The following is a 24,844-nucleotide window of genomic DNA, read 5'->3' on the forward strand; positions in this document are numbered from 1 at the left end:
CCCAGGGTGGTCCCAGCTTACTGCCCATGTGTGCAGAAGGGAAAGGGAGCAGCCAGGGTCAGAGTGGCATGGGTGGGAGTGGAAGGACACTGCTGTCTAAAGAGGGACTAAAGGTGGAGATTCTAAGGAAATGAGAGTAAAAAGACCTGTGAACAGATGGTTCCAAGGGTCACAAGAGTTGCACAAGAGTGCAAGAATTGGGGTGTGCATGTGCAGACACATGTGCTGCTCAAATGCTTTGTAAGCCTCCCAGTGTCTTTGGCCTTTATGTGTGAAGTTGTGACTGAATATAGCAGCTCTGAGCATGCGTGCCAGCCCAGGCAGGTGCCTCTGTGCCTGGGGACGGTGTGCCCGCGTGCCTCTCCAGCCTCCTTCCCCAGCTCCACCCCAGCTCTCAGAGGTGCTGAAATCCAGCTCCCTCATGTACCAGGCTTATGAAATGTACTCCCTCTTCCTGTATCTCCTCTCTGCTCCCTCTTCTCGCCACTTCCCCTGGCTTGTGACAACTTGTCTTTCTTCAGTGCCACTCAAAATCACCTCCTCCAGGAAGCCTTCCCTTATCCAACCACACCTGTACCCTAGGCTGAACCAGATATCCATATGCTTCCCTCTGTGGCGGCACTCACTGCCACCATGGACTGTATACCCTGTGCTCCCTAAGGCCAGGGACCAATTCACTCATCTAACAGAACTCTGAGCACATAAGAGGTGATTGACAGCTCACTTTTCAATGACCAGTAACTGAGTTCTATAGAGATGTCAGGCCAGGGGCATAGAAGGATGAGGACAACACAGACTTCCTACCTTCCTGGGTCTCCTATGCAGAAGAAGAGACAGACAAATCAACACAACCTGATAGATGCTTAGATGCAGGAGACACAGGGCCTATGGGTGCACAGAATAGGAGTGTTGGCCGGGGAAGTGTTGAGGAAGGCTTCACAGAGGAAACAAGTCCAAGGTGAAAATAAATGAGTGATATCAATACAACGACTAGAACTAGAATCCAAGGTCTGAGCAGAACCAACATCCACACTGACCAGGGCTAAACCTCTGAATCAATCATCTAGGGAGCCTCATTCCCTTCAGGAAAGAGAAGATGGTTTCCCAAGTCTACAGCAAAGCTGAGCCTGGTGAGGGAACTTGGGTGTGGGCACAGTGTGGACCAGGCCCATCCTGATGGAGGATTATATTGCTGTCTGAGTTGGTAACTAACTGACTTTGTGACCTCGGGTCCATCACCAGCTCTCTACGGACCTTGGGTTTCTTATCTACAAAAATAGAAGCAGGTAGATTCTGACCTATAATCCTAAATTGAGAACAGGTCTCCATGGGGGGCAGGATTTACTGTGTAGAGATGACTGGGTGCTCAAGATGCAGAGGGAAATTGAGCAGAGGGTAATGTGCTCAGGGCTTGAGAGAGATGCCGTTGAAAGCGAGGCTGCAGAGTGCGTGGCAGGGCCAGGATGTTAGGCAACCATATGTTCCAGTGTGTCCTGAATGGTCCACTTAAGGCTGCCATTCCAAGGTAACAATTAATAGCACCCCTTTTGATTCTCAAAATTATCTCAGTTTGGATGACCAATTATAGTCCCGGTCATGAGCCATATCCCCCTGAAATTGACATGTTGGAATCCCAGCTCCAAATAACTCAGAATGCAATTGTATTTGGACATCAGGTTTTAAAAGAGGTGATTAAGTTGAAATGGGGTCATTAGCATGAAGCCCTAATCCAATACGACTGGTGTTCTTATAAGAAGAGGAAGAGACACTAGGGATCCATGAGCACAGATAAATGACCATACGAAGACACGGCAGGAGTGTATCCATCTGGCAGTCTAGGGAAGAGACTTTGGAGAAACCAACCTAACAGCACCTTGATCTTAGACTTTCAGCTTCCAGAAATGAACTTGTTTAAGTGACCCAGTGTGTGGTATTTTGTAATGGAAGCTGGTGCAGACTAGTAGGTTACCTCATCTTTCAGAACCGGAACCAGGTATCCACTTGGGAAACCCACAGCCTGGGCCATTATGTCCACTGCCCTTAGCTGCTGTCCTTCTGACCTGTGGGTCAGCAGTGGTCCTGGAATTCGAGCTAGGGGGCAAAGAGGTCCAGCTGCAGGGTAGGCTGGGTGACTGTTAGGCTCGCCAAATGTCTGCACAACTGTATGCTAAACTGGATATAGATCTAACAGCATGTAGGTGTGAGTCTGGGTGCCAAGAAAAAGAGGTGAGAGGCCAAGCTTCTTAGGTCAGTGATGCAGACAGCACTGCCCTCTCTTCAGAGACCCCTTGCTGCCAGAGACCCTGTGCTGACCTCCTTCACCACACTGCCCTCCCTGAGATGAATGTCCTGTTTAAGCCTAGAGTTCCATAAGCATGTCCAGGGAGAGATGGTGGCCCTATCACCTACGTAATCCTGAGCCATTACACATCACCTGGAAGTGTTAAGTGGGCTACATCGCTGGGCTTTGCAATCACATTCCTCTGGTTTTGAACTGTGGTGCTACTGCTTTCTAGCTGCATGACCCTAGACAATGAACTTACTTTCTCTGAGCCTCGGTTTTCTCATCTGGAAATGGCAATAATAATAGTATTTATTTAAGAGCGTTGTTGTGAGGACCCAGTTAATGCATGCAAAATGCCTGTCTGGGTGCCTGGCATATAAAAAGCCCTCATTAATATTAGCTATTAGTATTACTAGGTTCTCAATATGGGTTTGTTGATGCTCTTGAACTGGTACCATCTGGGTCTTGGCGGTCTTGTTCAACCTATGCATTCTAGCGCCTAGCACAATGCTTCATACCTAAAATTAGAGTTCAATAAAAATTCAAAGTATTTAATAAGTCGATTGAATTAATGGGCCTTAATTTTTGCAGCTGTAAAATGAGAGGGCTAACTCAGGACATCTGGAGTCCTCCTGTAGCTGAAAAAAAGACTGGGGCTCCATAGTGATCCTAGGAACATCCTCTTAGTGATGTGCCACATTGGTTTGTTCTGTCTTCCGTTAGCAGGTATCCTGACAACCAGGGCTGGGCTGAACGGCATGCTGTGAAGGTCCACTGTGGGGCAGGCTGGGCAGGGGAGGAAGTGGGTTCTAGTTTCAGTCTGGGCCCTTGATAGGCATCCCTGCAGGGGTCTGAACTCCGCCATCTGTCCATCTACTTGGAAGGAGGCGAGGGCTGTTCCAGGCATCCCAGGAGCTAGAAATTGAGACGACCCCCAACCACTGCCAATCTTCTATTCAGAAAGACACTCCACCCCAGCCAGGAAGGGAAAGCAGAAAGTTAAAAAGGTGTTATTTGGCATGGCTCCTCCCCTGAGCCTGGGCTCCATCTGGTGGAACTGCTCCAGTGACCTGCCCCTCTCCAGGCTCCAGTGGCGTGGTGGTTGAGAATCCATGATTAGGACTCCCAGGTGAAGCCAAGGGCATCTTTTTGGTCTGGTAGGCAAGGCAGAGGTAAAGCACCGGGTAAGCCCCTGTGAGATGGGAAAGTTGGAGCAGCTGGCAGTACCCTCTTCATGCCAATTGCTTTCTCCCTGAACCCTGGAGTGTGCACTGCCAAAAGGAGCAGTTCCACAGGGCACTGATGTTGGAGTCACTGGTTATTCTAGTCCCCAGGTGGGTATCCGCAGTCCTTTACTTCTCCAAGGCAAGGAGGAGAGACACCCAGCATTTGGAGGATGATCTCAGGGTGACATCAGACACACGGACAGGAAAGGAGGCTCCCAGTCCATCAACAGTAGATCCACGTAGGAGATACAGAAAGAACAGGGCTGAAATGGTGTCTGCTAAAGAGCACAGGGGCCACCTTCACCCCTTCCTGATATGGGCCCCTGTCTTCCGCGTAAGATGAGCCAAAGCATATAACTCCAGGCATCACCCCTGTATTCAATTATAAGTTTAGCGTCTGCCTTCCCTTCTAGAAAGTAAGTTCCCTTCTAAATGTAGAATGGGAACAAGGGCTAGTTCTTTCTGGCTCACTGTTGTACCTATAATGTTTTTGATATTGGTGATCATCACAGTACTGTTGTGAAAGAGAGGGAGGAAGGAGGGGAAACTGAGTCAGGGGCGGGGAGAAGAAGCCTGTGTCTGAGTTCCTGGATACCTTGGCCAGAACACTGTGCTCAGCTTCTAGAGTGGGCTGAACCACTGGCCCTCCAGCTCCTGTGGAAATTGCAAGAATTGTGAAGAAGGAACATTTGATCCACTTCGCCGGGGGGGGGGGGGGGGGGGGCAGCAGCCTTATCTCTTCCCTCTGGCCATCCTCAGATCCCATGTCCTCTCCAATCAGGTGGGTGGGCAGGGGTGGAAGGACCCCCTTCTTTCCTCTCTTCTTGGAGTCCTCTCCAGACTCAGGAGGTGGGTCTCTCCCCCTACTCCCACACATACAGCCTGATTGCTGGCTTGCCTCTCAGTGGGATGGTTAATAAGCCCTTGGGTGACATTAATTGCCATCAGGCATTAGGGCCTAATGAGAATCATCTTCTTTGACTACTCCAGCACCTTCCATCCCCAGGGCCTCCAAGAGCCCGGCCAACCCTCCCCACACTACATCTCCAGCTCCAGACAGATGTGGGTGTGGGGGAGGGGCTCCTGCAGGCAAGCTGAGGCAGGGACAGACAGCAGCCAGGGAAGGGGGGGGCTTTCTGGAGCCATTTTCCAAAACAAAACAAAGAAAAAAAAATGTCGCTTTCCTGGATGAAAAGGAAGTTCATAGGGTCTAGAGGGCTGAGTCAGGCAGATAGGGGTTGGAACTGAGTACCCCAAGCAGCATTGTTCAGACCTGTCTCACCCCACACTCTCCATTCTAGTTGAGTGCAGGGTTATGGAGGGGTAATCTTCAAGACCCATGCTCCCCCGCAAAGAGGGGCATAGGACTGAAGACCCTTTTCCTCCAGAGTAGAGCAGGATTGAGAACAGGCCTCTGGGGGTTGGGGCATGATGCCCAATGATGCTACAAAATCATTGCTATTGATCCAATGCTTGATTGACCGTTGACGGTTGACTTGTCCGGTCTGATCTTGGTTGTGAACTAATGGAAAGGGCCTAATGGTGGGAATGAACTGCCATCCCATCCACCCCTCCCCCTCATCAGCGCTTGCCTGGGTGACTGTGCAAGAGTGCAAGAAGGGCAGTTCCTCGCCCCAACTCCAAGCCCCTTTAAAGGTTTGCAAAACAACCTGTAAGCTGGCAGTCGCTCCTCTCTGGCCTCCACCCCCTGCTGCCAGAGGACTGGATCTACCAGGAGCTGGGACCCTGGCACATCCCAGCACGAAGCTGAGCCCGAGAGCTCCTGGGCGCGGCAGCTAGACTGATTCCCACCAGTGCCCTGGGAAGCCCCACGCAGACCCTGGTGGTGGGGGTAGGGTGCCCCCTACCCGCGCCTCTGGCCGAACGACTGTAGAACACCTCCGATACCCAGCGAGGAGCTTGCATCCTTTGAAAAGGGACATCAGCGACTGCGGTGGCATGTCCCGGAGAGAAACGCAACTGCTGCAGCCAGCCAACCCCACTTGGGTCCCAGCGCTAGCCTGCGTCAGGGAGGAAAAATGAAACGTAAAAGCGAGGAGAACGGAGAACGGAATCGCTGGGTCGACTCTTGCCCGAGTCTCATTAAGGAGCCGCGCGCGCCCCCAGGCTGGGAATGCGGAATGGACACGTGGACAGACGAGGGGGAGCTGGGGCGGAGGGAGCCTCCGTGGCGCGCGAGCCTTGGGCCGCGCGCTCCAGGCCACGTGACCATGGGGAATCTGGGAGGGGAGGGGAAGGAGGGGAGCGAGCGCCAAGCTCTGCGCCCGCTACTGCTCCGGTGGGCGCTGAATCCTCGACCCAGGAGGAGGGCGGCGAGCGCGAGTGTGTCTCCCGAGTATTTTACGGTGGAGCAGCCGGCGCGAGCGCCGAGGAGGCGGTGGCGGCGGTGGCGACGGCTTCGTGCAACTGTGGTTCCCCCCGCCTCCTCTTCCTTATAGCTCCTTGATTCTTCTACTCCCCCTACACACGTCCATGGGGAGCCGGCCCCGCTGCTGGCACCTTTCTGTTCCGCCCAATAGGCATCAGCTGCCGCCTCCCCGGCCCGAGGCTGCGCAGGTGCCGGGTGCCCTGGCCGCTGGCTCGGCGCCCGTGTCTCGCCACCCGCAGCCGGGACTGGTGCGGCGATCCTTTCGCCCAAACTGACTCCGAGAGAGCGAGAGCCGATGCCCTGCTGCACTGAGACAGCAGGAGAGCGGGCGTCCAGGGACAGGGCGGGGGCGGCGGGGAGCAGGAGACGTCGGAGAGTCTGAACCCCGGAAAAGTTCAAGGTTTGTGCAGGTTCCCCCCAGGGAAGGCGAGGAGCGAGGCGGGGCAGCGCGCCTCTCTGCTGATACAGCGAGACCGGGGAGGGGAGGCCGGGAGCTGCAGAGGGTTGGCGGAGCCCCTCTCGATCCTACAACGTTTGTGGTCTGGAGGCTGGAGTCGATGCTCTGGGTAGGAAGGGCTCGGATCAGGGCGCATTAGCTGGCTTTACCGCTCCCTCGTTTCTCTAAGCCCCATCTCATCTCCTCTGGGGCAGCCGGTTCTGGCCGCACCACCCTAGCCCCAGACACCAAGCTGCTGCCGGGCCAGGAGGCGCGGGGCCTGCCTGTGATGAGCGCGGGCCCTGGTCGAGACGTGAGAGAGAGCGCTGGAGTCCAGGAGCGAGCCCTGCAAGGGGACAAACATCTGGCCACCCGCCTCGGGCATTCCGTCTGGGCGTCGCCTAGGGTGGTGGCGATCCACGTCGCCCGTCTCAGTACTGCACGGAAACTTTTCCTTCTCTGGATGGATTAAAGTTGCCTTGATTTTCTCTTTGCGAAAGAAATCATTCATTTGCACCCGACCTAGGATTTTTATACTGAGGCTGCAGCAGGGCTCTTGGAGGAAGAAAGCTGCGCTCTCCATGTGGGGTTACCACCGAAACCAAGGAAATCGGGGCTTCCGTCGGCAATCTGCACCCTCAAGTGAGTTCAAATTTGAGCTGGGCCGCGGGGCCAGGGGATTCGGCGCTGGTCTCTAGGCAGCCCCCGGGACGTCCGCGGCCACCGGGCCCCGGGACTGCACGTGCGGCTCCCCCCTCGCCTCACAGATCCTGCAGGGGGCACCAGCCGAGGGAGGTGGAGGCTCCTCCCGCCCGGAGCTGCGCCCCCACCAGCTCCGAGGGTGTAGCCAGCGGCGCCTGGGACGCCCCCTCCCCGCAAAGTGTCCCCGAATTGCGCTCCTTGGTCACCAAAGCTTCTGCAGAGACAGCTAGGCGCCACCGCCACACTGAGTTGGATGTGACCAAGCCCATCCTGGGGCCAAGTCATCGTCGACTGTTGTCCCCTCGGACCCCTTCGCCCCGCCTCGGCTATGGCCCCAGGGATGTCGGGCCGCGGCGGCGCCGCCCTGCTCTGCCTTTCGGCGCTGCTCGCCCACGGTAAGTGTCGCGGCGCAGACTCGGGGGTGAAGATGCGGCGGGCGCCACTGGAGGGGGCACAGGGAGGACCGGAGAAAGGAGAACCCCTATCTCTACCCCCCGGACTCTGCCGCCGCTCCCAGCCTGGCGTCTTGGGCTGCAGCTTGAGTTATCGCCGGCCCCTAAGCCCTCTGGAGGGAGCTGAAGCTCGAGACCCGCGGAGGGGACCGAGCCCGGCCCAGGAAAAGGGCTGGGGGGGAGGGTTCGCTCCATTTCTCCCAGGGTTAAAAAGAAGGGTCTAAACCCGAGAACCTGGGGGCGTGTCCGCCTACGGTAATCTAGAGGGGTCTGCTGGATCGCCTTCCAGCCTCCCCACCCGCGGTTCCCCCTGCAGCGGGCCGGGCGGGGGGCTGTTGGGATCCGAGCAATCGCATCTTCTTTGGCCGCTGGCGCGCAGGCGGGTGCGGGGCCGCGCGGCCCGCTGTCTGGCTTCCTGCGGCGGTCCTGGAGAAGGGAAGTGGACTGACAGGGCCCCGGGAGCCGCGGCCGCCCGGCCGCCCGCGGTCCTGTGAGCTGCATCTAAATGGCCGGCTTATCGGAGCCAGGAGGCGGGGGTTTGGGCAGTGGGCGCAGGCAGGGCGCGCGGAGGGAGCGGGCTCCGCGCTCTCGCTTTCTGCAATCTGTTGCGTCTGCTCCCCAGGCTCGCCCCGGGCTCCTCGGGAAAGGGGTGGGAGAGGGAGGGGCCGGGCTGGCGCGCTTTGGCTGTGGGACAAGGGGGACACGGATGGGGGACAGAGGGTCTCTGAATAGCCCCCCAGCGTGGTAACTCAGACCAGACGGAAGGTGGCTGCGGCGGGCCTTCCGCAAGCTGGAGATGCTCCAAGAGGAGAAGGGAGAGGGAGAGGACCCGAGAGAGGAGAATGGAGAAGAGCAGCCTCTGCCCTTCCCAACGTGTATCCAACAGGCCCGGGACACATTTCCCTAACCAGCAAGGGCGGGGTGAAGAAGGTTTCGATACCCCACGCTGAGGGTGAGCCTCGGACAGGATGGAGAGGGACTTGACGGAGGGGGTAGTGGCCTCTCCACGTTGGAGGAAGACTCTCCTTGTGCCATGCTCAGCTTTTGCCCAGAGCTGCCCAGTCCCTAGGAGCCTGCCTAAGCGTGCCATGTGTGTGCCCAAGGTCTCTAACCAGCGGCCTCCCTCACCCTGACCAGGGCGCATTCTCAAGGTTGAAAGAATAAGAAAAAGAATGGTCTCTCAGAATCCAAGGGTCCTGGGGCCAGGAGGGGGAGGGGAGTCGGCTGACCGTTCTCTATGAATGGGGATTGGTTGTTCCCCGTGGGGAGTGACTCCATGGGGCTGTTTTGCCTTCAGTTCACCAGTGATAGCAAACCTCAGTTCTCTACTAGGAGAGCAATGGGCAGGGCAAGCGCCAGCCCGGGGTAGGTGGAAGTGGGTGGGGCGGCTGGGAGTGCAGCTGAACCCCAAATCTCTGCCTGCTGGGGTTTGCAAGACTGAGGATGGGAAAGGGGTAGAGGAGGGCTCCTCTGTACACTGGAGCTTCGAGCTGCTGGTGACTAGCCCTGGTGAGCATGGAATCCAAGTGCCCAGCAGGAGGAAACCTGGGAGCTCAGGACTGGGTCTAGGCATGGTTCTCCCCACCTTTGCATTTTGCATTTCCATCCCAGTTAAGAAACCCAGTTAAGACCTCACGCAGCTCAAACACTGTCCTTAGGTCTCCACCGACCCACCCCTTCCTAATTCCTCAGTTTGGCACTAAATTTCTTTCCCCCTCTGTCACCTGCCAGCATCTTGTCTGCTTTTTAGGCTCCAGTTCCAGGTGGGCCTTGGCTGCTGCCTGCAAATGCCTGGGACTGTTTGCTCTCTGCCTCTGGTTTTCCTTTGGAACCCAGGGGTCTCCCTGCTGGTGGTCCTGGAGCAGTGAGCAGAACCGTGGCATTTTCCTCTGTCACACAGCCACTGCTAGCCCAGTGCTGCACGCATGGGGCTCAGGACCTGGCTGCAGGAAGAAAACACTTGAGGTGGGGCAGGCTTCCGCCTCCTGACTGTCTGACTCCCTCTCTAAGCCCCTCCTCCCCTGAGACACGGGGCCTCTTCCCCATCCCATGTCTGAGTCTCCCCTCTGCTCTGGGGAAGATGCTTAAAACTTGGGGATCCCCCGAATGGGAAAGGCCCAAATAAAAGAAACCTCCCCCTGAAAAAAAAAGTCCCCTGGCCCTTCCTCCTCCAAGGCTGCCTGATGGCCATTCCGCCAACCATTTCCTCTGATAAGGAAGGCACATGGACTTAATCTCACGCCTCATTCATGGTTGGGTTTTCTGGGTGATCCAGGATGCTGTGGGGGTGGAGGGGCAGGTGCAGTTGTTCGACGCCTGGCAGGATCCTGGGGCCACAGGGTTCTGACCACACAGACAGTCTGGAGGCAAGTAGCCTGGGTTTCTGTCTGACTCTGGCGCCACTGGGCAGGGTGACCTTGGCCTCCTTCCCTCATGTCCCCACCTTCCACGGGCAGTGTGGTTTCTGGCCCATCCATACCCTCCTCTCTTTCTGCCAGGACTGCTGGGCAGAGACACCCCCCCCATTCCCTTTCAGGGCCCAGCTCAGCTCAAAGGGTAGATGGTGGGGGCATCTGGGTCCCCTACACTGTAGCCAGTCTCAAGGCCTCTTCCAGAGATCATCTGTGAAGGCCATTTTCTTGATTCTGTCTTTGGGGAGACTCTCCTCCATATTTAGTTTGAATGTGAGTTTGGGAGGACCAGGTGATGGTTCAGTCTGTGGCAGAGCTGATCATATCAGCTGCCTTAGTCAGCTTTGCCCTGTGTCCAACACCCTCCATGGACATGTCCCTATGGACATCTTCATGTCTGGTACACACCTTTCCATCCTCCATGTACCTCATGAGGCGTCACTCTTCACTCTCCTGCCTTTTTGCTTTCCACATGCCGTTCTCTCCATCTGGATCACCCTTCCTCCAGAAATCATTTCCTACCCTTCAAATCACAGTTCAGTTATCACCTCCTCCGGGGAGTCTCCCTAGATGTCCCAGTGACTGCTCTCTCTAGCAGCCCTCCTGCCCCAACAGAAGTACTAGAGCTGTCTTGGTGCCGCCTCTGCATATCCTCCTGCCTTTGGGGGACTGAGCCAGGCTGGGCACACACAGGAAGCATGTGCATGGGCATGTTTACCTCCTGCTTCGAGGTCAGGAGTCAGTCACATCTTCCATGTCTTTGCCTCTCACTCCAGTGCTTCACACATAATAGGTGCTCAGAAGAAATGGATGAGGCAAGGGAGAGAGCTCTGGGCCCTGGGGCAGAAGAGGGACAGGGGAGGAGACAGGCAGGGACGCTAGGAAGAGAACAAGAGGAAGGAGCAGGCCCATGCCATGCCCCTGGAGTGGCATCTACAAGACACATGGGTCTCAGGTGTCGTGTTATGACATGGTCTCAGGATATAAATGCCAGTGTCCCCCATTGTTCTGAGTGCATGAACTCAAGTGCATGTGGCCCCTGGCCCAGAAGCCCAGAGTTTCTCCCCAGGCTGTGTCCATGCTCCCCATTCCATTCCTCTGATGACCCAAGCCGGGGCCTCCTTTGGAGATGCAGGAGGACTGGACCAGGCTGGGGTGTCCCCGCTGCTGGGAGCCAGGTGTGTGCTGCCTCCCTCCTCCCACACCCCTGCTCCTCCTGGCCACATGGAGCCCAGTGCCACCACACAGCCTTGTTAATGTTTGAGGCCAGTAGGTGGAGATGTGTTATAAACTTGGTGGCAGAAAATGAGCTTTATTGGAATCTGTTCTGAGGATGGCTGGGTGCTTGGCTGCAGGAGGTGCGGCCCCTGTGGGCTCTCAAGGTGTTTCCGGGGCCCTGCTGGGGGCCAGATAAGCCCCCACGGACCCCTGGGGCTGGGGGCAGGTGTGATGCTGCTGCAGAAACCAGACCAGAGAGGGGCTGCCCCCCACCCCCAGGGCCTGGCCCACTGCCTGCCCTGGGCAGGGTCTCGCTTTGTTCCCTGCACGTCATATAATGACATCCACAAGCCACCACATCCAACCACTGGATGGCTGAGGAAATGGACACACAGGGCCAAGGGCTGACCAAGGTCACCCCCCCAAGTTAATCCTGGAATCAGCCTGAACAGGGCTCCTGGGTTGACGGCAAGCCCCCCCAGCCCAGCCATCCTCCCTCTCCACAGCCTCTTCCAGAGAGGCTTCCAGTCTCCAGCCAGCCTCTGACCTAGCAGGGGAGGCCATCCATCACTGTAGCGTTCCTTAATCAACCTGACCAAGCACTAAAAAAGAAACCCAGAGGGGTTGGGTCTCCCTCCCAGCTCCCATCACGAGCTCCAGGCCCAGTTGCAGAGACCAGGCAGCCCTGGGTTCTCGCCATGGCAAAGCCGTTTGAAGCCACGGCCCCCAGGATGCAGGACACCTGGGTTCAAACACGGACTGTCATCGAGACTTGCTGCGTGGCCCCAGGAATCTCGCTCCTCCCTGAGACCTCTTTTCCTCCTCTGCCATTGCAGAGGGGAGGAGGAGCTGTCCAGGCCCAGTCCCACCCTTGCTTGGTGATGAGAAGCCCCCTCAGCACCCCTCACCTTCCTGGGCCTCCCTCCATGGGAGCCCTCAGCGGGCGCTAACAAGCAGGGATGATCTCCTCCTGCCCCTTCCCCTGGGTCTCCCCCACTCCTTCCTCGCCCGTGCTCAACACGGAATTTTAATAAGAAATTAATGAACCGGTTGTGTGCGTATATATATATTTTTTTTCCAAGAAAATAAATGTCCTTTCCTATTTTCCTTCTCTTGTCTTTTTAAATCCTAAGAAAGGCAGGACTTGTTATCAGCCATTCAGCCGGCTGGGCCATCTCCAGCCATCCCCAAGGATGAAGCAGGGTGTCACAGAGCACCAGCACTCAGCCAGCCACACACACCAGTCTCTGGGGGACAAATGGACAGCCCAGGGAGGGGGTCCTGAGAAGTGAGACCAGCACGGTCACAGGGGAACAAGCCAGCCCTGAGAGCACCCTCAGCACCCACAGGCTTCAAGTTCAGAAGTGACCGTCCCCTTTCCACTCTTCCCTTTGCTCCTTTTAGCCCCCCTCTCTCCTAACCCCCTCCCCACACACCCCGGCACCCCAGGCTCTGCTGGCTAACAGACAGCCCAGCAGGATGGAGTGGAAAATGGGAGCAATTACCTAGATAATTCAGTGCTTATTGCACAAATGAATGAATGCAAGAATGAATTATTCAGTGCAAAAAAAAATGGGGGTAGAAAAGATAATTGAAGAAAATCTTTTTTTTTTTTTTTGCCTAAATTATCTAAATAATTATCTGCCTTTGGAAAGTTCTCCTTTTTATCCAACTCGAGTCCTTCCCACTGCATTCTCACCCACACCTATGGCCTATGGGGATGAGTGACTGGAGACTCTCTTGGCATAAATGACTTTCCTAATCAGTTCAAACTGGGAGCAGTGAGGACATGTGGACTGGCTGGTGTGGGGTTTCTTGGCTTATTCTGTCTCCCGGGGCCCATCTCTCTCCTGATCCTAGGAGGGGCTGAGAGAACAGTGTGCCCATGGTCACCAGGATGGATGGATGTCTCTTAAAGCAGTCAGGTTCCCAGAGGCATCTCTATCTAAGACTTCCAGGCCCAACAACATGGGGACCTCCAGGGAAGACCCTGGTCCCAGGGAGAGCAGACAGCCAGGTTACGCCTCCCCTCTGCCTCAGACCCCTCCCCAGGATCATAGCCCTAGCAGGGACCAGCTTCAAACAGGAGAGCCACGCTGCACTGGGTGGCAGCCTCTCTGTTTTACTGAAGGAGAGGAGAAGAGGTGGGGTGCCCTCAGGGAGCACCCCATTTGACAAGAGAGGCAGCCTCCTCTCCACAGAGGCCCATCTGATGAGCAACCTGCACAGGTGGCCATGGTCGCCTGCTTGCCGCGCGTCTGGTGGGAGAGACGCCCCTTTGCTCAGAGGTTGGAGGGGCCCTCCCTTGCGGTCCTCCCGCCCCGGCCCTGAGACCTGGGGGCTGTGGGGAGCCTGGCTCTGGCCCAGAAGTGGATGTATTTTTGGCAACTTGGTTCAGATGATGCAGCAGACTTGTCACGGCGGGAGCAAGGTGTCGGTGGGAGCCAGAAGAGAGGCGCATGCTCAGTGCGCGCCTGCTCAGCCGCGGTCCCACACCGCCTGGTGGAGAGTTCCAGCCGCCTGTGCGGTTCAGATCCACTTGACGCTCATGGTGGCCGCAGCGTGCAGGTAGCCCTGTGGTCCCCATTTCACAGAGCCCTGGCCTCACCAGCTTTGGAAGTCAGGTTTTCTGAGCGCGCACAGGGAAGTCTTCTTAGCAAACCTCTCCGTGTCCTGCAAAGAGGGACTAAGCACAGAATGAGCCACAGAGACAGGGTCCACCCCGTGGGGGTTCCTCCAGCCTCACCTGGAGCTGCCCTCCCCCCCCCTCTCCTGGACGACTCATGCTCTTTCCCATGTCAGAGCTTCTGCGCCTGCTGCCCCCTCTGACCCGAGCACCTTCCCACCCATCACCTGCCCAGCTCCCGAGCCACAGCACGTCCACCAGAGAAGACCACACGATTCTCTCCCGAGCAGATTTGCTGTGCTTTTCATTAGGCTTCCCCACCGGCCCTAGGCTCACATGGACACAGACAGGGAGTGATGGCTTCGCAGCCACTGCCCACCCAGGGGTGTCTGACGAGAAGCAAGCATTTGGTAATGGGCCAGAGGAATCCATGAATGTGCACACGGATGCCCCCACCTGTCACCCAACAGGTGTTCAGCTGGGGCGCTGCCATGATCAGTGGGCACAACAAAACCCCTGCCCTCAGGGAACCTACCTGCATCGTGGGGGAAGGGAAGGCAGAGGTGGGGAATGAATCTTTCCAATAAGTCAGTTATATATGTTAGAAGGCAAAAAGTAGGGTAAGGGGATTGGGAACTCTGAGGAGCGTGTGCGTTGGGGAGAGATGTTTAGCATCAAAGCGAATGACCATTGGATGAAGCATCACCCAGCAGAGACGGGGGCAGGGGAGGATGTGCACTGAGTGAGAGCCACACATCTGTACCTGAGAGAGCCCAAGGGCAGAGGCAGCAGCCAGTGTCAGAGTCCTGGGGCGCGGGCTTGACCATTCAAGGAGCAGAAGGGAAGCCAGAGGGGCTGGAGTGCCATGATGGGTGGGTGGGTGAGTGGGTGGGTCTTACAGGGCCCAGAGGCCCTGGAGAGAAAGCTAGCTTGCAAGCTGAGAGCGATGGGGAGCCATCCTGGTGGAGCCCACAGGCCAGCTGTCCTCTGCAGCGCATTTGGGATGCTAAGCGACTTCCCATTTCTTTCACAAATTTTATTTTATTTTTTTGAGGGGAGGCAGTTACAGGGGATTGAACTCGGGGGCACTCAACCACTGATCCACACCCCCAGCCCTATTTTGTAGTTTATTTAGAGACAGGGTCTCTCTGAGTTGCTTAGCGCCTCGCTGTTGCTGAGGCTGGTTTTGAACTCAGGGTCCTCCTGCCTCAGCCTCCTGAGCTGCTGGGATTATAAGCATGAGCCACTACACCCATCACAAATTTTAATATTTTTAACAAATCATCTACCTTTACAGAAACTCCACTTCTAAGGGGACGTGGGGGTGACACACACATGCTGGGTCTATTTTGCTGCCACTCTTGATTGGGGGCATGATGAACTGGAGGCTCTTGAGTTCAAGGACTGCAAAGCCCTATTTCCTTTGAGTCCCCGAGCAGCCTGCAGCAACTAGGTCATCTGCTGCTGGGACCTCGCCAACTGCCCCTGTTTGACACCCACAGGGGTCTTGGTTGGTGGCCCCCTCCTCCTGCCACTGCATGACCACTGCAGCCCACGCCTCGTCGGAGGTGACCTGCCCAGGGGTGACCCATACTCTCCCCTGGCCCGACAGGCTCATGGGGCCTTTGTCCAATAGGAAGGAACTCTTGGATTGGAAATAGGAAAAATTGCCATTTTCTCAGCTGCCAGCACGGCAGAGAAATGATCTCAATTTTCTATGGCTGTTCTCGGCAGGAGAAAAACTGCCAGCCGCCAGCCCAGGCATGAGAGGTCTGAAGGCTGGGGACAGGCGGCTGGAGCTGGCGGAAGTGGCGGGGTGAGAGCCAGGTGGGCACTGCCAGTCCTCCTGCCTGGGATAGTCTCCTCAGCCTCCAGCCCCCACCAGCCGCACACCTGTGTCTGAGCAGCCATTGAACTGTCTCGTTATCTTAATAGTCCATTATTACTGAGCACCTACTGTGTGCCACTCAGTGCAACCCCCCAGGGCTAGCAGCAACCCTGCTCTGATTCCACATAGTGGAGACATTTATGGCTCCCCCCCCCCTTTATGGCTCTCCACCCCCTTCACCCTTTCCCTGCACTCAGCTCTGGAACCAAACTGCTCATCTTAGTCAAACCCTGTGTGGTGTGGGGCAAGTTATTTAACCTCTCTGTGCTTCGGTTTCCTCATTTGCAAATGATTATGAAATTACCCCATCTATAAGGAAGGTTGCTATGATGATTCAATGTATTAGGACATGCCAAATATTTAGAGTCACACTTAGCACACAGTCGATGTGCAAAAACGACATTTGTCAATATTGTTGCTGTTAATTTTACAAGCGCATGCCAGGCCCCGGGTTGAGTGGAAAGATGAAGGAAATGTACCGCCTGCCCGTAGGGAGCTTCTAATGGGGCGTCCCAGGGAGATGAGCTCCGTCTGCAGAGATTGTGATCAAATGCAGAGCCGCAGACACTGTGGAAGGGACACAGAGTGTTGTGGGGGGAGGGAGGGAAAGGAAAATTCCGTAACGGTCAGAGGGGCTCAGGGGAGGCTTCAAGGAAGAGGTGTCACTCCAAGAGCCCACAGCCAGGCTCAGATTCTGCTGCAGAAGGCTGGACACTCAGCATCTCCTGGGTCTGATTCCCTGAGAAGGACAGAAACACAGGGCAAAAATAGCTACCGGCCTTAGAGCATTCAGAGTGCAGGGTGGGGAAGCCAGGGATGTCGGTGGCAAGTGCAGGCTATGAGGCTGTCTGCCCAGGGACGTGGTTGACTTGGACGTTCTTAAGGCCTCTCAGGACTGTGACCTCATGATCAGTGGAATGCTGGGGAGGCCTGGAAGGGTTAGAAGGGGGAATGGCAATGATCAGAGCAGGGGTCCCAATAATTATTGGGTCAGGGGTCAGTTTGCAGATTGGTATAAAGCGGAAGGAATTTGCCGCAGCAGCCCCCCTCTGGGAGTCGGGGGGTCTCCAAATGGGAATGACCGTGAGAAGTCATCCAAGATACCGCTGCATGGCAAGGAGCCCGCTTTAGATCCAGGGAAGCGGTCTGAGTGTGAGAACCTCCTCTGCCACTGAGCAGCGGCCTGACAGCGCTTCCGGCCTGATGGCCCTTCTGTTCCCTGGTCTCCACCTCTGTGAGGCCGGGTGGCAAATGGAGGAGGCAGGCAGCTCACATGGTGGAGGCTCAGCATTTGCAAGTGCACTCATTATTTTAGCAGCCAAGGCCTGGAGAACACAAGAGACTTGCCTACCGCTCCCAGCAGTCCCAGCCGCCGCAGGTGCACGGATGTCCTCATCCTGCATTCAGGAGTCCTGGGGAAGGTGGCCAAGTAAGGGAGCCCAGAGAGACAGGACCTCCCTCCTCCTCACTCCACACCCAGCCGTCAGCCAGAGGGCCCAACAGCAAGACCTGTCAGTGTGTAGGCCCCAGGAGCCCAGGTGCCAGAGAACGGTGGTGGATTCACCACCCAGAAGCTGAGCAGACAGTGCCGGGGGCTTCCCGGAGAGCCGTTTTCTGGTGGTTGGGTTTTTGTTTTGTTTGGGATCTTTTATTTTCCCTTGGTGACTCCTAGCAACATGCTCCTGGATTTTAAAAGCAGTGGCCAGCGGCCGGCCCCTGTTCCTTTCTCCCTCCTCCTTTCCTCCCCAGAAAGCAGCCCCAGGCCTCGGCCCACAGTGCCAGCGCCTCTGCAGCCTGTTGGGGTGGAGGACGCTCCCTGGCTCCAGCTTCCGGCCACAACATCCAGTACCTGGATGGCCATGCCACTGCTTCCCGATGGTGCCCCCTGCCATGGTAGCCCCTAAGGCTGGGACCCTAGGCCGGCGCAGGCAGCCCATTTGGCATGTCAGGCTCAGGGTCACGGGGAGTCTCTGCAATGGAGCCCAGGCCTCCCCAGGTCCTGCAGCCTGGCCCTTGAAGGTCCTGGCCCGGGGCTTGCTCCTCCACTCCTGGCTGGGGACAGGTGGCCCTGCGCATGCCACTCTTCCATCTCAGTTTCCTCATCTGACAACAATGGGAGGAGATACCTGCCTGTCCTGTGTGGCTGTTGAGTGGGCAGCAGCGGTTTGGCCCTGCCTTGCACAGTCGGCCCAATATATGGTCACCATGGTCACTGACGGTCCACGGTGTTGCTGGCCGAAGGGGTCACCTCAAACAAGCCTGCTCCATCCTGCTCGCCACGTTCTCCCTCTATCTGGCTGTTCACTCCACTCCTGGCTCGCAGACCAGCTGTGTGTGGGGACAAACCCTTCCCTCCTCCAGATGGAGTTCAGTGTCCCTGTCCTGAACGTCCAGGCTGCTGGGTGGCGTCTGCCCCGTCCAGAAGAGACAGAACAGGAGCCGCGGGTCTGATTTAAAACATTGCTAGTCTTCACATGAGAAAAAGAAACAGCGGACACTGATTTTAATCCTTCATTTGAACCAATGTATCCAAAGATTTGTCGTGTCACCTCACATTCCGCGTGGAGTCCTGCGCCAGGGTCCCTTCTTTCCTATCTGGTCCTCGTGCTCCTGATGCTCCCCAGCAGCACATCTGGGGTCCAGTAAGCCAGGCTGCCCGGGGCCAGTGCTGCGGGCACAGGGCTGGCTGCTGCCCGAGGCCCTGTGGCTCTCTCCCCAGGAGTCACACCCTGGCTCTGGTGAGCTGGGCCCAGGCCCCTCCCTGCAGGCCTCCTTGGAAGTCCCCTGCCCTGTCCTGCCTTGCCCAGCCCTGCCCAGCGCGGGTGTGGTTCATGCTAGCCACCGCGACTCCCATCTAGTCCAGCAGCTCTGTCCAGGGCTGAGGAGGAGGTGCCCAGCTTCCCCCACCCCGGAGACCCTGTCCCCCTGGAAACCACGGGTCAGGTCGAGCCCGCTTCTGCTCAGCATCTTCGCCTCACCAGGAGTGAAGGCCAAAGTCCCTTCAGTTGTCCCCTTCTGGACCCCACCTCTCCATGCTGCTCATTTGCAGCCGTGATGGTTTCTTTGCCGTCCCCAGCATGCCAGGCACAGAGCCGTGGGGACCTGGTCTTGCTGCCCGGCCTTCTCATCTGGTGCCCTGCCTGGACACCTCTTTCCCCTCATTCCACTCTGTTTTCCGTCGTGTGGCATGTTACTTGGGTATGTGTCCACTGGTCTGCACACTGACCCCCTTTGGAATGGAAGCCCCCCGTGAGCAGGGGCCACGTGAGTCTTGTTCGCTTCTGTGCCCCAACATCAGAACCAGAGCCCAACCAGAAACACTCGGCACGTATTTGTGAGATGAAAGAATAAATCGTGGAGGTGACTCCTTCCCATCCTCTCACCCTTTCCACCCAGAGAGCCACTAGGAAGACAGATGGGTAGTTAAATGGGTGACAGGGACCAGAGGTGAAGAATTTATTCCTGCATTCACTTATTCAGTAGCACATTGGCCGGCCAAATCCTAGCTGTGTGACCTTGGGGAAATCACTTAACTTCTCTGTAGAACCATTTATACCTTTAAACGATGGGAATGAGGACTATGTTCTTCATGGAGTTATTAGAAGGAATAAATAAGTTTATGCTGGTTCTGGACTTGGGGCAGTGCTTGGCTTATAGTACGTGTTCAATAAATGGTAGCCATTGTTTTATTTAGTGCATGTTTTTGGACATTTCCTCATCACCAAGCACTGCAGCAAACGCCAGGCATGTATGTGCGCTGATGAAGGTACAGTTCCCCTTGTCACGGGGCAAGGATGTGAGCAATGCCAGTGGAATGCAATCCATGCCAGGGTGGGCAGAGGTGCCAGAACACCTGGACTCACTGGGGCTTTGAAGTGGATCTGGTGGGATTCTTGTCGTTTTGCAGCAACCACTGCCAAAATCTGTGTGAGCTGCCGGCAGGCTGAGCTCCAGCAGCTCCAGGGGTGGACATTTTGCCCAGAGCCTTCCCACCCAGCTATTGCAGTGGTGCTGGCAAAGAACGCAGCCTGGCCGGGCGCGGTGGCACACACCTGCAGTCTCAGCGGCTCCAGAGGCTGAGGCAGGAGGATCAAGAGTTCAGAGCCAGCCTCAGCAAAAGTGAGGTGCTAAGCAACTCAGTGAGACCCTGTCTCTAAATAAAATACAAAACAGGGCTGGAGATGTGGCTCAGTGGTCTAGTGTTCAATTTCCAAAGCCAAAGGAAAAAAAAATACACCCCAGGAGTCAGGAGCTTCTGCAGGGACTCCTTGGCCAAAGTTACCTGTGCTCCCTAAGTTTAGACTGAGGGGACTCCATGGATTGTGGAGCTGAGGCTCACCATTAATCTTAGCTGAAAGAGCGGATGTTAGGGCTGCATCCTGGGGACCAGCCACTGGAAAGAAAGAGCAGCCCGAGCCTCCCTACTGTGGGTGGGGTCTGGGGAGCTGTCCTGCAGACCATTTACACTTGCAGTCTCTCCGGACAGTGGCACAGAGGGGCCGCTCCGTGAGGCAAGGTCCCTACAGTCAAAAAAAAACTTACACCAGGGAAACAAGAAGGGGACTCCATGCCCCTCTCACCTGGAACCATCCCTGTCTTAAAGATGAGGGACTAAGCCCCAGAGAGGGGAATGATCTTAACCCAGGTCACCCAGCAGTCAGGAGTTGCCACGGCAGGTTGAAGACCCAGATTCCTGACTCCCAGGCCTGTCACTGAGTTTGAGTTCACCCCCACCTCCAGCTTCCCCAGGGGGGCTATATCTGGGAGATGCACCCCAGAAGGCATGGTGTGGGCATGGGGTGCCCAGATTCGATCTCCGTTAACCACATCGCAAGTAGCAGGAGGTGGGGACCATGGGGACAGCTTCGCTAAATATGTGACTGTTTTCTCGTTTTTCCCCCACTACTCCCCTCTCTGTGACCCCCGCCACTCCCCTTTCACATCGTGTGTGTGTGTGTGTGTGTGTGTGTGTGTGCGCGCCTGCACCTACACACACACACACACACACACACACACACACAACCTGTGCTCCCAGGCATCCAGCTCAGACTCTGATCCTGCCCAGCCAAGGCCAGTTGTGTCCTTGTCCAGCCTAAAAAGAGTGATTTCTCCTCTCTGGGGTGATGGGTCCCAAGGCTCTGCCTCTGGCCCCCAGTGTCTTACCCATTCAGCTTGGTCCCAGGGCCGTCAGCTGGGCTCCTGTAGGATGCCCCATACACAGAAGGGGAGACAGAGCCTGGAGCAGCTGGCTTAGCCGGGAAGCCGGCTCCCTGCTCAGCCCAGGTCCAATACAGGCTCCCCCTGATCCCTTTCCATGGTTCCCAGCTATTCCAGGGACCAGAGCCCTGAGGCTCCTGCCCCGCTCCCCTCTGGGAATCTAGACTGGTCCTCACGTCCCTGCAAAGCTGATTTGCATAAAACCTTCCCGGGGCCCTGCCTTTAAAAGTCTTCATCTTTTCTCTTCTCCCTAAACAGCCCCTAAATGATTTCTGTAAATTGCTCTAAGTAGCTCAAAAAAAAAAAAAAAAAAAAGAAATAATAATAACTCAGCCACTGGCTGCCTGACCGGAATGCCGATGGCTCTCCTGCCAGCCTGGCCACAGCTCCCGGCTTCTTCCTGCAGGGCATCCAGACGCAGGGCTCCTCAGCTCCAAGGCCAGAAAGCAGAAAATCAGCCTCGCACCCTGGGCCTGGCCTCCTCCCTCAGTCAGGGGAAGGCCAAGGTCAGGGCTGTGACCTCCATCTGACAGGGAGCTCCTGGGGCAAGAACATCCACCCCTTCCCTTCAGCCTGCTCCACCACACTGGGGACTCCTAGGGACAGCTGTGCCTCCCTGATCCATCCGAGGACTCCTCCAGAGAAGCCTGCCTCTGTCACACTAGAGATGCCCCCAGAAGAGGCTAGGCTCGCCCCATCAGTGGGGAATTCCCTCTGGCAGGGCTTGGGGGACACCCTGAGGCCCATGTCTGATTCTGGCTTTCCTTGTTCTGCATCTCAAATTGCGACTTAGAAACCTAGGTCCTGACCGCTAGACTGAGGTCTCGCTCGTTCATTCATGCTTCCAAGCTTTTCTGAATTCCTACTGTCTGCCAGACACTGAATGAACTTGTGTCTTTCTGCAGATATGGTCCCTCTGAGGAGCTCCTGCAGCCAGGGTCCCCAGACGTGGCTTGGTTCTCCTCGGGGCTGGCACTCAGGACCGCCATGCACAAACTCCCAGCCATGGCCTTGGCCGCTCTTCGTGACCATGACCTCTCTTCAGTGTGGGCTCTGCCTGGGACCAGAGGCAAGAGAGTCCCTCCAGCACTAGGGAGGGAAGTTCCACCTAGAGACCATGACCTGGGCAGGGCTTCCCTTGGGAACCTCCACGCTCACTCCCCTCCGAGTCACCTGGCCCGTGGAGCTCGACCGTCACCTGGCCATTGGGGGTTGAGGTGAGGGGCCTTCCCCTGTAGCAGAGGGACAGTGTGTAGCCTTGAGCAAGACCCTTCCCCTTTCTGGGCCTCAGTCTCCTTGTCTGAGATGTGATCGACGTGTATGCCAGCAGTGGTTTTTCTAATATATTTTTAGCCAGAGAAATGTATAACCAATATACAACACATCGTAACATATTTACACGCTACCTAGACAAGATAGGCCACACGTGATACAGATGGGATCAGAGCTGTTGGTTGGCGGGAACGTGGAGGTACCACCTTTCCCTGTTACCCAGCAGCCCTTGGGACACCCCCAAGGAGCCCAGCTGACCAGCTCTTGGCCCACTTTCTCCCTCCCCCAGACACCCACTACCGTGCCACCCAGGGGCCTGTGCAGTGCTGTTGATGGGAGCAGGCCCACCCTCTCTACCCGCTGTTCCCTGGGATCCCACTCCGTCTCCAGTGGGGGTGAAGTCCAGGAAAAGAGCTGGTACATGCCTGGGCACCCAGCACCCCTGGGCACCCTGCAATGAGTTCAGCTCCAATGAGAGCCACAGGCTCGGGAGACTTCCCTGAGAAGGTGGGTTCGCTCCAGAGGAGGAAGAGCCTTTGATGTGCAGGAGGAGGAAGGCGGAGAGCAAACACAGACGCAGCCCATCACTCCCCTCTCTGATTTAATTGGAACCCAATTATGTGAATAATTGTTACAAACGTGAAATTACCTTCCACCAGCTTGGGGATGTGGGCCGGCGCTCAGCATGACGGCTGACCTGGGCAGGGCCTGGACTGGCAGCTTAGGGTTTTCTGGGGGTGGACAGGAGCTGACCTGAGGAGCTCTCACCACCTCCTGCTCCCTGCTGGCAGCTCCCGCCGGCCCCTCTCGGCAGCCCCTGCTGCTATGTGAATTGTGGCTTCAGATCTCCAGCCTCTACCAGGTCCTCACATCTGCCACCCTTTGTCCACCCTGGGCGCGGGCTCACCGTCCCAAGCTCACGGATGATGGCTCACAGGGGGCCCGACTGAGCCCAGGTGGGTGAAAATAAGTGGCATGTTTATGAAATAGATGGACAGGGCTGCCAAGCAGTGACAGAAGGAGGGACCCAGCTGGGACACGGCCAGCCTTAGGCAAAGACCTTCTAGATGGAATTGGAAGCAGGTTCCGGAGACTGACCAGAGCAGGTCTCTAATGAAGAAACAGAGGTGGGGGGTTCCTTCACAGCAAGAGGGTACATGGAGAGTCGGATCGTGGAAGATGAATCGCTCTCATTAGGGGGCATCCTAGAAGCCTGCATAGGAACACCTAGCACCATGCATCCGGTCGTGGCTCAGCACCCCACCCGTTGGCCAGCGGTCAGTCACATCATCTTGGAGTTCCTGTCCTCACTGTAGCGGTGGGCTGGTCTGGTTGTGGCCTCGGCACTGGGGCCATTAGGATATCCCCATCCCTCCCTGATGGCCCGTGCAAAACGAGTGTCGGCTGCTGCTGCTGCCACGTCACAGTCGGGGGAGGGTGGGCAGTTATGGATTCTGGGGATCTGCGGGTTGAGGACAAGACAATACCTTTTGCAAGACACAGAACAGGTCAGACGGTGGTGCTCAGTCTTGGCTGCATGCTGAGGAGTATTTTGTAAATGCTGGGGTCTGGGTGCCCGCCTAGAGATTCAGAAATTGCTTCCGGGTGATTCTGGTGGGAAACCAAGATGGAAACCCACGGCCAGAGCCAGCCTTTCCCGAGGCTGCAGAGCAGGGATGGACGGTGGGACCACCCAGCCTCCTGGATTAGGAGAGGGGGGCTCTGGGAACTGTGGCACTGGGACAGACCTAGGGGGGTCCCCTGAAGCTGGGACCTGCACAGGGAAGGGGACATGGAGACCCTGAGGACGAAAGGATAGGACCCTGGGATGGAGGAGGGAGGCAGAGGTATGTCGCAGATGGGCCTGTCCTGGTGTTAAGTGACTTGGAGGGACCTCTCCACTTCCTGCCTCCTCTGCCTCACTCGGTCCCCTGCTCTGGGACCCAGAATTCAAGGTATCTCTTAGATTGCCAATCAGTCTCACCATGTATATATTGGGGATCAATAAATATTCACCAAATTATGGGTAAAAATCCGCTTGGTGGGCTAGCCTGGGAATATAAATACCGATAACTACCACAGGCTGAGCATTCCTAATCCGCACACCTGAAATCCCCAACGCTCCAAACTCTGAAGCTTTTTGAGCACAGACATGACATCCCAGGTGGAAAATTTCACTCCTGACCTCACATGATGGATCCTAGTCAAAATGCAGGTGCATTAAAAATATCGTGTGAAATTACCTTCAGGCTGTGCGTGTCAGGTGCCGACGAGCCACCGGTAAATTTCATGTTTAGACTTGGGTCCCATCCCCCAAGATACCTCATTATGTATATGCAAATATTCCCCAAAAGATAGGCAAAAAGAAAAAAAAATGTGGAACTAAAAACCACTTCTGGTCCCAAGCATTTCCGATAAGGGATATTCAACCTGAACTACTACTGATGACTCCTGATAATGTGGTCTGTGTAGGAAAATGTGTTGAAATGTGTTTTCCGAGTTCTAAGAGCCAATTTCCAATGAACTTTTGATAAGCAGCCCTTTTATAAGTTGAAGCCTGTCTGTGGAATATGGGTTGAGTGTGTGTGTGCATGCGTGAGTTCACACGCATCTGTGGGTGTGGGAGAGAGAGAGGAGACAGAGATGTTCTGCTTTCAGGGAAGCTAGTTAGCAGCTCCCCTCCCTCGCCCCAGGGTCTTCTCTGCGGTGCATTTTGGCACCTG

The 24,844-nt window shown here is 56.2% G+C and overlaps 1 protein-coding gene across 1 annotated transcript in view; it reads left to right on the plus strand.

The window, feature by feature from the left end:
- The first annotated feature begins 7,365 nt into the window (after positions 1-7,365).
- The window catches only part of Tmem132e (transmembrane protein 132E), a 49,158-nt gene continuing 31,679 nt past the window's right edge, over positions 7,366-24,844 (plus strand). Inside the window, exon 1 of the mRNA XM_077800434.1 lies at positions 7,366-7,432. Within this exon, the coding sequence (XP_077656560.1) occupies positions 7,366-7,432 (67 nt within the window). The remainder of the gene's footprint in view (positions 7,433-24,844) is intronic.

The sequence above is a fragment of the Urocitellus parryii genome, chromosome 7 (assembly GCF_045843805.1).
Source record: "Urocitellus parryii isolate mUroPar1 chromosome 7, mUroPar1.hap1, whole genome shotgun sequence".
Lineage (NCBI taxonomy): Eukaryota > Metazoa > Chordata > Mammalia > Rodentia > Sciuridae > Urocitellus > Urocitellus parryii.